Source organism: Heptranchias perlo, chromosome 8, assembly GCF_035084215.1.
Source record: "Heptranchias perlo isolate sHepPer1 chromosome 8, sHepPer1.hap1, whole genome shotgun sequence".
In the NCBI taxonomy this organism is placed as follows: Eukaryota; Metazoa; Chordata; class Chondrichthyes; order Hexanchiformes; family Hexanchidae; genus Heptranchias; species Heptranchias perlo.
Genome location: NC_090332.1, coordinates 8,688,582 through 8,700,893, shown reverse-complemented (window position 1 = coordinate 8,700,893; position 12,312 = coordinate 8,688,582). Strand labels below are relative to the sequence as shown.

At 40.8% G+C, this 12,312-nt stretch overlaps 1 protein-coding gene across 2 annotated transcripts in view; it reads left to right on the top strand.

Annotated features, from left to right (window-relative positions):
* Positions 1-12,312, top strand: part of tarbp1 (TAR (HIV-1) RNA binding protein 1) — a 160,156-nt gene that overhangs the window by 115,636 nt on the left and 32,208 nt on the right. For both annotated transcript variants that reach the window (XM_067988609.1, XM_067988610.1), the window contains exon 28: positions 3,228-3,352. In XM_067988609.1, coding sequence (XP_067844710.1) covers positions 3,228-3,352 — 125 coding nt within the window. The remainder of the gene's footprint in view (positions 1-3,227; positions 3,353-12,312) is intronic.

The following is a 12,312-nucleotide window of genomic DNA, read 5'->3' as shown; positions in this document are numbered from 1 at the left end:
CTGTCATGTTTGTCCCCAGACACTCCCACCGCTGTCCTCACTTCCAAGTGAAATGCCCCAGCAGTATAAACAGAGCTGTTTCTTGCCGTCTTTTTTTTTATTCGTTCGTGGGATGTGGGCGTCGCTGGCGAGGCCAGCATTTATTGCCCATCCCTAATTGTCCTTGAGAAGGTGGTGGTGAGCCGCCGCCTTAAACCGTTGCAGTCCATATGGTGAAGGTTCTCCTATAGTGCTGTTAGGAAGGGAGTTCCAGGATTTTGACCTAGCGACGATGAAGGAATGGCGGCATATTTCCAAGTCGGGATGGTGTGTGACTTTGAGGGGCACGTGCAGGTGGAGTTGTTCCCATGTGCCTGCTGCTCTTGTCCTTCTCGGTGGTAGAGGTCGCGGGTTTGGGAGGTGCTGTCGAAGAAGCCTTAGCGAGTGCTGCAGTGCATCCTGTGGATGGTACACACTGCAGCCACGGTGCGTCGGTGAAGGGAGTGAATGTTTAGGGTGGTGGATGGGGTGCCAATCAAGTGAGCTGCTTTGTCCTGGGTGGTGTTGAGCTTTTTGAGTGTTGTTGGAGCTGCACTCATCCAGGCAAGTGGAGAGTATTCCATCACACTCCTGACCAGGTCTCAGACCTGGGTTCTGGTTTTAAGTCTGAGCATAAACGACGTGTGGAAAAAGTCAGGGAAAAAGAGGTGGCAAGTGAGATTACTGCAAGATCTAGGAATCTAAGGGAGATGTTGAATAAACCGAGGACAAAAACTGAGCAGCTTATGACTGTATGGGCGCTGTTTCTACAGTTTGAACTACAATCATTATATTTTGGTTTTTTTGTGACTATTTTGGTTGTCTTTTTTGATTATTTAGATATATATATATATATATCTAATCAAGAAGGCATGCAACTACTACTAAAATATATATGTATTATATTTCACTTATTCCTTGTGCCCCCAGTTATGGTAATAAGTTACTAAGTCCCAAATATAATAAAAATCAAGCTTTGTATGTTAAATCACTACATTTTTAGATTGGGTAAGACTTATTTCAGACAACACACAATAAAAATCATAGTGTGCTATTTCTGGGTGATGTGTTCCTGCTGCAGCTGGCAATTCTTCGTTGAAACGCTTGTAAAGTGCTCTGAATTAGATTTCCAGGCTTCATTATGTTCTGCCACAGTTCAGTTGGCTTTTAATTTATCAGATTTAATATTACGTATTGTGTTTAAATCTGGTAACTGACTTTGACGTTCTAAAAATTTCACAACTATCTTACCTTTGCAGTTCTGGAAGTTTTTGGGATGATTGCTTTGCTGTAGTGAAGAGATGTATTTATTGTTTGAAATCTTTTCAGGACTCCAGTATTATTTCTTTCACTGGGATGAACAATGTGTAGTTTATTCAAATAATTTTTTGAATTAGGATACACTTGATGGCTCTGTGCTTCTCTATAATTCTACTTTACAGTTCATTTACAAGAATTGTCATTGCTGGTGTTGCAATACAGGAAACTCCTGATCATCTTAAAATCTGAAAGGGGCTGCACTCTATTTAGCTTCGTCCTCCATGAAAAACTGACCCTGTTGATGTATGCGGTTGAATACAATTAAATTTATTTCAACGCTCGTTCCTCTTCCATATCCACCTAAATTAAGTGCTAGGTATTTTTATTTTATTGTGCACATACGACCAGCATTGTTTTCTTCAAAGGTATCTTTATAAGTGTATTGTGAGTGGTTTCAATCTTTAAGTCACACATGTCGTCCTGGTCTATATTTTTCATTCTCTGTTCTCAGCCATCATTGTGCATGGTGTAAGGGTGGAATAGAAAATTATACTCTTGAACATTGAAAATGTATCCACGTTCTTGAAAATTGCCCCCGATAAGCTTCCCCGATTGTTCAGCGGGTTTTACCATCGAGTAGCTAAGCCATGTGCACTAGGAATGTCAAGATTTCATTGCTTTTCTGTGTTGAGTTGGCTGATCCCAGCCAAGGCAGTGGTAGGAACATTACAGTGGTCCATGCTGTTCCTTAGGTATGCAGGTGAAAATAGGTGAAGGTTACCGTTTTTTAACCCTGTCGAAAGATGGTGTTTGTGAATTCTGGTGTCGGCTGTGGTGCTCCTTGCATTGGAATGGCCCACTGACGGTCAGTCAAAGCTCATATTTGTATAATTGCCACTTAGGCAGCTTACTTGGGTGGCTATAGAACGAAAGAATCGATGACTTGGGAAGGAACATTTGGCAAGGCTTAAAAAATGTTCAACTCTTGGAGCACATCTATAACAATGTGCATTTTTTTTTTGGTACACCAAATATGAGTTATCCGTTCTCAGTTGAAAATTCATGCAAGAAAATTGTATTTTTTTAAAGTAGAATTCAAAGTTAAGTAGTTTTTTTTTATTCAGCTATGGGAAGCCACATGGCAATAGCCAGGCTGCTGCTACTAAAAACCCATGTTTGTTTCCTTCAATATTTTTGCGTGTATTTCTGAATCTGTAACTTATTATGTTTCCCTTATCTCCACAGTAAGTACAATACTCCGTTGTTTAGGTCTGCCATCCCATACACTAACAGTGATTAAGTGGAGGGACTTGAACTGTGCACACAGAGCTGCCCGGCAACTATTTGCCCCTCCTCCCAACCATGGAGAACATGTGTCCTCTGTTTGATATTTCCTCAGACAGCATGCTTGATCAGGGACTCGGTGGAGTTAGGGATCAAACCTGTGTTCCTCTGCTCCCTGACACCATATGTTGGTGCTTTAGTGCACTATGCCATCCTTACAAATGTCATTTTATACAGGTCTGAAATAATTTGAGAACTGTTGAAGCTAGATTAACACATGAGGGAGAAAGGAATAGAAGGATATGCTGATAGGGTTAGATGAACTAGGGTGGGAGGAGGCTAGTGTGGAGTATAAACACCGGCATAGACCAGTTGGGCCGAATGGTCTGTTTCTGTGCTGTACGTTCTATGTATGTTAGCCTTCATGAAATTTTGAATTTAATGTACTGCGAAGAACCTGACATAAGTTTTTTTTTTAGTTTTGCATGGCATTCTGCTTATCTTGAGTGAAAACGCAGATGTGAACTTTTATTTTTGATGCACATTCAATAGAGGTGAACTGAAACCAGTTAATTAGATTTCTCCCTATGCTTCGGATAAGATGCTCATTATTTTGGTTCAGTGTCGTCTTTAATAACCTGACAGTTGATGTGTGTTTATTCCAGGTTTGTGTCGGACAAGTGAGATATTTGGGGCTTCTGCACTAGTTGTAAGCAACATGCATTGTGTGAACGACAAGCAGTTTCAAGCTCTCAGTGTGTCTGCTGAACAGTGGCTACCAGTCATTGAGGTGGGTGCAAGGTTTTATATTTGCCCTTTTTTGGTTTCCTAAATCAGAAATAAAAAGGTAAAAGAGTGGTTCCATTATTGCAAAGCTCAAGGCAAGTAAATGGACTTGAGCTGCAAGCAGTCTGATTATTCCTGCTCTTCAAAGAGCATATGCGGAATCCTGCCGCTTCAAGGTGCAGTTACCTCTGTAGGGATTCGTAGGATCTGATCAACTCCTCGTCTAATGTTTGGGAGATGCACTTCAACCCCTCTGTTGTCAACTAAGAAGGTCGTGACTTACAGTGGTTCGGAGAATATCTAAGTTGCTCTGTCAGGCTGGAATGGCAAACAAACTGAGTGGAATCTAAAAGATATGGGTCACATTGCTTCAGGTTTGTACTGTGATAGAGGCCTGTGTAGGGACTATGGGAGTTTGATACAGGAGCTTTCAATGAAAGGGAAGGTGACAATCCGCATTGGGTGGCAGTAAGGATTTAGATTTAATAATTTTGATTTATATTTCTCTGTGTGTATGACCCTTGGAGGGTTCTTTTTCAAATTCGCTTAATGTGACCATCTAATAATATAAGACTCCAAGCTTTATTGAGCTTCATTATACTCAAATAAAAAGAATTGTGTCATAATTATTTTTGGTTCTATTCCAGGCTTTCTAGAAAAGCAAATAAGTAAAATATCTGCAGAACTGACAAATACAATATCTTTAGTGGTTAAAATTATTTTTTTAATTTAAAGCTCTGTTGTTTACTTGTGGCATTTAAAAAAGATAGTGACACTCAAGCTATCATCCACAAATGTAAATGTTTAATGAATCAAGTAACTGAGCTAATTGTAGTTACAAAATAAAATAATGCATTAATATTGCCTTCCTGAAGAGTAGAGGTTTGCATTATATTTCTGTATTTGTTAAACTCTAGTTTATATAGTGTATATATATAATATATGCTTTTTAACAAAAAACAGACTGCAGACAATCCCTTTTAAGGCTTTGCTGCAGGATAAGTAGTTATATGATGGATTTGTTTTAATAAAAATTAGTAAAACCTCCAGCATGCAGTTTTTTAAAAGCCCTATAATAAAACTTCAGGTATACTCACTGAATCAAACAGTGATGCATTATAGATTTCAAATGATTAGCTATGGGCATTGTGGCTCCATATTACTGACAATTTATCTTGTAATGCTGGAAAGAGCAGTATGTGAACGTGAAATGGGTTGCATCTCAATTCCAAAAGCAAACAGCTTAGCTGGAGATACGATATTTTAGAAGTGATTAGTAAAGTCCTCTGGTGGAGGGGGGCGGGCGGGCAATAGTAAAAATGCCGTACACCTGCGCATTCTATTTTTGTATCCTTAAACCTGCATAGCTAATGATGTAGACATTATGGTATTCCTGGCACTTACCAACATTTCTTTCAGGAAGCACCGCACTGACCTTTCTCTAAGCTCACTCTTGATCTGACTCTGTGTCGACTTTAAATACTGATTGATGCAATAAGGCTGATTGCTTTGGAGCGAGGAGTTGGCATTAATGAAAAGTAACCGACAGGAGAGCAGTCAAACAATGTAAATCAGCCGCAGGGTGCATTTTGTTTTGCCATGCATGCCTGACAGCAAGTGCTGGTATAAAAGTGGGGTTGGGTCTGTAGGAGTGTAGGGTTGTATCCTGATACAGGTCCATTAAAATACTGTAGCTTTTTGAGTGTATATTTGAAAATGTTAAACAAGAAGCTCCTTAGGTGAGAAGTGATACTATTGGGTGCTTGCAGTCTGTCAACAACAGGCTAGTGTCTGAGTGACATTTATGTTCAGCAAGTGTGGTAAGTGAATCAAGCAACACATAGACCAGAATTGAACTGTTGAATAGCAATTTAAATTTAGAAAATAATTTTTGATAAATTTATCATGTCGCAATATTTATGTTGCTTAATTTGATGGAAATTGAAAGGTAGATTATATAAATGAAATGCCCAGACTTGTATGTCAAGTGTTGCAACCCAGCTTAAAGTCTTCACTTCATCGAAGATAGCGATCTGTATTACGTGTTCTGGGTAACTCACTGTTCTTTTTATCTATTTCTGGGAGGCGGGGACACTATTTGTAGCTTGCTTCATTTCCTACCTTTTTGGTTCAGTAATTTGCATTCAGTTGATTCTGCAATGTCCAGACTTCGCAGGCTCTATTACGATTTCTGCCTGAGAAATAGCTTCCTTTTTATGTTAATGACCGCTGGCACATTGAGATAAATGTTAGTTCTCTGTGATTCCCACATGTAATCTATCCTTGAACCAGTCTTATGTGGCAAGCTGTGGTTACACCATTTAGATCTGAATAAAAACTTGTCCTTTATACTCCATGTTCTGCTAGTCTAACACAACTGGCAAAGCCTTGGACTACCCAATCATTTTGAATTCAAGCAGCAATAAAGTTACAATAAACATTTTTTTATTGATTTGTTTATGGTTAATTTTAGTTTCTAAAATTCCAGTTTGTTTCAACAACTTGTTCGGGTGACTTCTTTTTAAGACTGAGTTAGAAGAAAGGAGAAAGATTTGTGCACATAAGTGGTTCCCCGCCATCAATCTTCCCATGATGTGGAGATGCCGGTGATGGACTGGGGTGGACAAATGTTAGGAGTCTTACAACACCAGGTTATAGTCCAACAGCTTTATTTGAAATCACAAGCTTTCGGAGCTTTCCTCCTTCGTCAGGTGAGGAAAGGAGGAAGGAGGACGAAGAAAGAAAGCTCCGAAAGCTTGTGATTTCAAATAAAGCTGTTGGACTATAACCTGGTGTTGTAAGACTCCTTACATCAATCTTCCCCACAAGGTCTTTACAATAACAAAGCAGAAGGGAAACTACTGGACTGTTACTTGGTCAAATGTTAGGGAAATATCGGCAAAGTTACCAGTGTCTTCTGCATTTGTCTTTTCTGCTTTAAAACTGCTAGTTAGTTGCAACCAGGCACATTCCCTGATGTGATGTAATGAAGTTCAAATCCAGTGGCATGAATGAGGACATGTTTCCCACGGCCCATAATTCTCATTCATAATGTCAATCAAATCACATCAGAGGGAGACCTAAAGACTGTCTCTTTATGAATTTAATTTCTTTGTTGGAAGGACATGTGCAAGAAGGTTTGTTATGTTGGGATATAAAAGTGTACAACGTCTAGACAAGTACTTTGTTATTTTACCATGCTTAAGGATTGCACCTTTTATCATCAACTTCATCTCTCACTAATTAATTTAAATCAAGGTTTCTCAAGGGGCTGCAGCTTCCATTCTTTGAAAGTTTTTATAATCCACTAAAGCTTTGGTGTCTACATCCTTTGATAAATAGGAGGCAATCCGCTAAGCACCTGTAGTTTGGTGTCTCATTATTGATATGGTATTACACTATAAAACCAATTTAATGATGTAGGGTGGGTGATGTTAAAGAAATTTGAGCGGTAGAGTTCTCCACTCCATTGCTGAGTAACTTTCCATCAGCAATGATGGCTGAGAGCTTCTGGATTTGTCATTTCTTGGTTAAACACAACCTTGGACTTGTGATTCGTTGTCTAGCTGAGTATAAGTTTCCAACTTTTGCCACCAGTGAGAACTATGTACTAGTTTAATATTGGAGAGAAAACAAAGAACCTACAGGGGGGCATTTTAACACCCCCCCTCCCCCCCAGAAGGGGCGGGAGGGGTTAAGTTCTTCAAAATTTGAAACCCGACCCCGCCACGAACGCACCTACTTCTAGTTTAACTGGAGTGGGTTGGGGGACGGGTGAGTAACCTGCTCTCGAGAGGTGAGTCAGTAATTTAAATATGTTTAGTGATGTTGCGTGCCTCAGATTTTAGCAGCCTTTCAGATTTAACAGTTGTGGGCTGGGTTTCCCAGGGCTCAGGAAACCTGGCAGCTGAAAGGAGGTGAGAATGGCCGGATCCATAAGTGCTTGTGGACCAGGGGGATCAGGAGTACTCTCCCAGCCCCCCAAGCAAACTTGTCACGATTGTCCGTGCTCCCGTGATTGGACCCCCCCCACAACAATCTCCAGGCTGACCCACGATCTCTCTTCCCCTCTCCCCCCCCCCCCCCCCCCCACCGCAAGATCTCTCCCTCCTTCCTCTCCAGTACCTGGCTGCAGCCTTGCACTTCAGGCCCTCCCACCTTCAATCTGGCCGGCTGCCAGCTGGGAAACGGAGAAAAAAAATTCAAATGAGGTCCTGCCCTTAAATTCGGCAGGACCTCCGTGTTCCCTGCATTTCCGTGTTTCCCAGCTGCTATAAGTCGCCCTCACTCCCTCCCCATAAATATAGGAGCCACAGTCTCTTTCAACACAGTGAATTTGTAATGAAAGTGTCGCTGGACTCTATTGTCTCTTCTTCCTTTCAGTCAAATAATAAGCTTGACAAACATTTTTCAAGTCGAAAGAATGTAGGTGATCTTGCCATCTGTTTATATTCCAGAATCCCTTCCAATATCAACAGTTCTGTAATGTGTGCCGTTGCCATTGATTCTCAATCTGCCATGCAGGGCAGATTCAGCAACAAGACAGAAACTATGTTCATACCCGTACAAATACAGTTACCAGAAAGCCGCATTCACGACTTTCTTATCTTCGCCATGCGTCTTCCCAGGTGAAGGTCAATACAGACTAGCCATGGCAAAACTGCACGCTGAGGGCCATGTGCCCATAGCCAAATTCAAAATAATGAACCTAATACAAGTGCTGCTGGTGGCACTTGGCCATCAGAGGCATGCAGTGAAACTGGTGTCAGTGCTCTGACAGTATTAACGCTAGATTAATTACACTACAGAAATGCTCCAGCAGTGCTCCTGCTGTTGGAGACAAGCCAGGAGGGTGAATGGAATGTGAGCACAGCTGTTTAAAGGAAAAAGAAAAAAACTTGCATTTATATAGCGCCTTTCATGACCTCAGGACGTCCCAAAGTGCTTTACAGTCAATGAAGCACTTTTGAAGTGGTACTCACTGTTGTAATGTCGGAAAAGCGGCAGCCTATTTGCCCACAGCAATGAGATAACGACCAGATCATCTGTTTTTAGGTGTTGGTTGAGGGATAAATATTGGCCAGGACACCGGGAAGAATGCCCCAGCTCCTCTTCGAAATAGTGCCATGAGATCGTTTACATCCACCTGAGAAGGCAGACGGGGCCTCGGTTTAACGTCTCATTGGAAAGACAGCACCTCCGACAGTGCAGCACTCCCTCAGTACGGGACTGGGAGTGTCAGCCTAGATTTTACCATGCAGTACCTGGAGTGGGACTTAAACGAAGGCAAGAGTGCTACAACTGAGTTTAGTTGGTTTTGGGGGTAAAAAGGATATGGCTGCTGAGATTAAGTCAACTTCCTGGCTAGCTAATTGATTTTAGTTAAAGGTTGGCAAAGGGACACAGGTGGCGCCTCCCTTCCAGTTTCACAGCTCAGCTTCTCAGTTGACTTGTATAGTTAACCCCTGCCATATCTTGTCATTTTCTGTACTGATCTTGCATTACTGTGGAAATACTGTAAATCACAAGCCTATCGAACCATGGGCTGATTTTTCAGTTGTCTGAAGGTGCAATGTGAACAACGTCCCCAGAGAATCTTGACATCAATGCATTGAATAATTGCCAAAATATAATAATCCATTCAGATTTTTATATACTCCATTTATGTCAGATTTGTGAACTAATTCTGCTATCTCTGACATCTGTTTGGAATACAGTGTTCTTAACTCCTGCATTTACCAAGACACTAAACTACCTTGGACCTCTTGAGACCCAGTATGGTGTGGCATCATGGTGACTAAATGGACATGCGAGCTCCCTTCCCAAACCCTGCGCACCTAAAAGCATGTCTGCTGCTTCCCACAACTGCCTCTGCTCTCCCGTAGCTGATTTGTCTCCTTCCAGTGTGTGGCAGCTCTCTCTTAACTAATTCTGATTAAGGGAATACACCTAACACCTTTTAACCTGTCTTTTCTTTTCACAGATGCCCACTCATATGCTCTGTATTTCCAGTATTTTCTGTAAACACTCCCTACTTATGCATTTTCTCTCTATCTTAAAGTGTTGAAATCTGTTTGGCACATGTCAGGTGTTACATAACTATAAAAATAGATAAGACAGCTGGTCATTTCTAATCCATGGAGAAAGTGCCCCAACAATAGAAAGTAGCTTGTGAATTAACTTCAAGAGTGACTCATTAAAATAATTTTTTAAAAATGAAAGCCTGCCTGACTTCTAATTGACCTGAAGATCTGTCCGAGACTAAGAAGCCTCTAATTAACCTGATAAAGACACAGCAATCATAGAATTACATAGAATGTACAGCACATAAACAGGCCATTCGGCCCAACTGGTCTGTGCCGATATTTATGTGATACTTTACCCACCCTACTTTATCTAACTCTACCACATCTATGACCTTAAAAGGACATTTTCCTATCAAGTTGCACACAGCTGCAATTTAGCAATAGAATAATATATATGCTTTTCATGGCATTATGTTCCTGTCCTTGTAGAACCTTGTATCCTCTGACCTACCATGAAGAATGTTATGGAAGATCAGTTAACAAACCAATGCGCAGCTGTTAACGTTGCATGCATAGATACTCAATACTGCTAATTGTTGCATTAAACATAGGAATGTACAGGACCGGAAAAGACCATTTGGGTCTACCTGCCTGGCCCCAGAGTTGAAAACCAGAATGCACAATTCACTGCCTACATCGTTCAAATGATTCTCATGTCAAATGCCCGTCTAGCTCCCTCAAAATTACTGATGTTATCAGCCTTGATCACCTCTCTGAGCAGTTCATTCCAAACACTTACCACCGTACGTGTAAAACTGTTCTATCTGATCTGTCCATTTACCTTCCTTTTCTGAGCTTCACCCCATGCCCCCTTGTGCTCAGGGCCATGGCAAATGATACGTGGGGCTATAATAATAATTTCCTACATTGCAACAGTGACTACACTTCAAAAGTATTTCATTGGTTGTAAAGCACTTTGGGATGTCCTGAAGTCATGAAAGGCGCTGTATCAATACAAGTTCCTTCTTTCTTTCTTGGACTACTAGGGTGCCTTGTAGAGAAGGAAAGGAATTAACACATGATTCAGCTTTGGCCCTTTATAAAGGAGGCTTATGGGCCCAGTAGTAAAAATAAAAAGGGCACTATTTACAATAATGCCCTCCAGCTGACAATTGAAATGTTTAAGATACATATCCCATTCTCTCTATCAGATTGTGAAGTTAGAATAGAAGCTATTGTCACAAAGTCTTGGTCGTCTTGGCAACTGATGTATCTCTAAGAATGGACTTTTCAGACAATGTACCAGCAATTATTATTTTGGAAAATACTGCCAGATAATTGAGAACTTGCAGTTAGTCATAAGAGTTGGTTACCATTCTATTGTGTAAGTACTTGTGAATGTGGGTGAATAATAATTCTTTTGTAGAGAGTACTCGCTATTTGTTCATTTGTCCTAGAGGTATCAATGAATGAATAGAGGAAATCCATATCAGCCTGTTTTCTGTGGAATGAACAAAAGAAAAAATCACTGGGAGAAAGTAACTTCATGAAAGATGAAATATCCAGGAATTTAAATCATTACCATAATATAATTGCACATTAAATATTGAAATAAGAAAATATTGGACACTTCAGATATCTGTGCATATATAAAACTCTTCTATGGGTCCATGAGAATGTACCCAATCTAGGTTGTTGTGAACATTAATACAGAGATTCATTCTTCAATGAGTAATTAATGATTCGTGGGATTTAAATTCGTGCAGAACCCAGTTGTCGATTTTGACATTATGGAAATTACTTTGAAATCTGCATGAATATCCAGCAAAGTTTTTGCCAAATAGGAAATGTTTTGGCATTGTGTCAGTGGAGGATACATTATGGCTATCCATTCCACATAATTAAGCCACTTTTACATTTAATCTGGGTTTTTGGAAACTTAGATTAAATGTAAAGGCACGCCACTCATCCCTATTGCTATTGTTTTGCTTCAGAATGCATGCACAAAGGACAATATCTTCTGAATCTCTTATCCAATCCTTGGGGGGGAAGAGGATGTGGTGAACCTGCAAGAAAAACTTGAAGGTGGTAGGCCTGGATCTGGATACTGAGTTGATCCCAAGCGTTAGCATACTTTGGTTACGATGCTGGCATGCTAGCACACTAAACTAGTTGGGTGCATTTAGCAGGCCACAGGAGAGGAGTTGTTTCGAGCTTGAGACCCTCAAAAAAGCAGTTTTCCATTGCCGAAAGCTGTGTTTACCTTGAGAAGAGCCATCCATGGTAAGGGGCTGAGAACCATGCATTGGTAGCCAAGGCCAATTACATAAGGAGCCTTGGAGTTGGCTCATCTGGTAGCTCACAAGTGACAGGAACGCATGTCAGCTTGCCATGAAAAGATACAACATTCTGTAATGGCCTCCCTTAGGTCTTCGTAATATATTTAGTTCACTACCTAATAAATAAAAAGGGGATAGGGTGGGAAAGTGGAGTTGAGGTAGATGATCAGCCATGATCTTATTGAATGGCGGATCGGGCTCGAGGGGTTGTATGGCCTACTCCTGCTCCTATTTCTTATGTTAGGACACAAAAGGGAGTAAATCACTGCAGAGCTTTTAGAATTTGGTCCTCTTACTCCTGGCTGTGCTGGCGACTACTCAATTTCCCTCCTTTTTCTGGAGCATCCCTGGATGTTTTTGTGACCTTTTTATCAGGAAGGAGGAACAAGACCCTTTGTTCGTTGTTTAAATTCAGAAATCAAAGTGTAATAGCTTGTTGCAAATGCAGTAATGTTATAGAATGACACAGAAATTACAGCACAGAAACCGGCCATTCGGCACAACTGATCTATGCCAGTGTTTATCCTCCACACGAGCCTTCTCCCACCCTACTTCATCTCACCCTATCAGCATATCTTTCTATTCCTTTCTCCTTCATG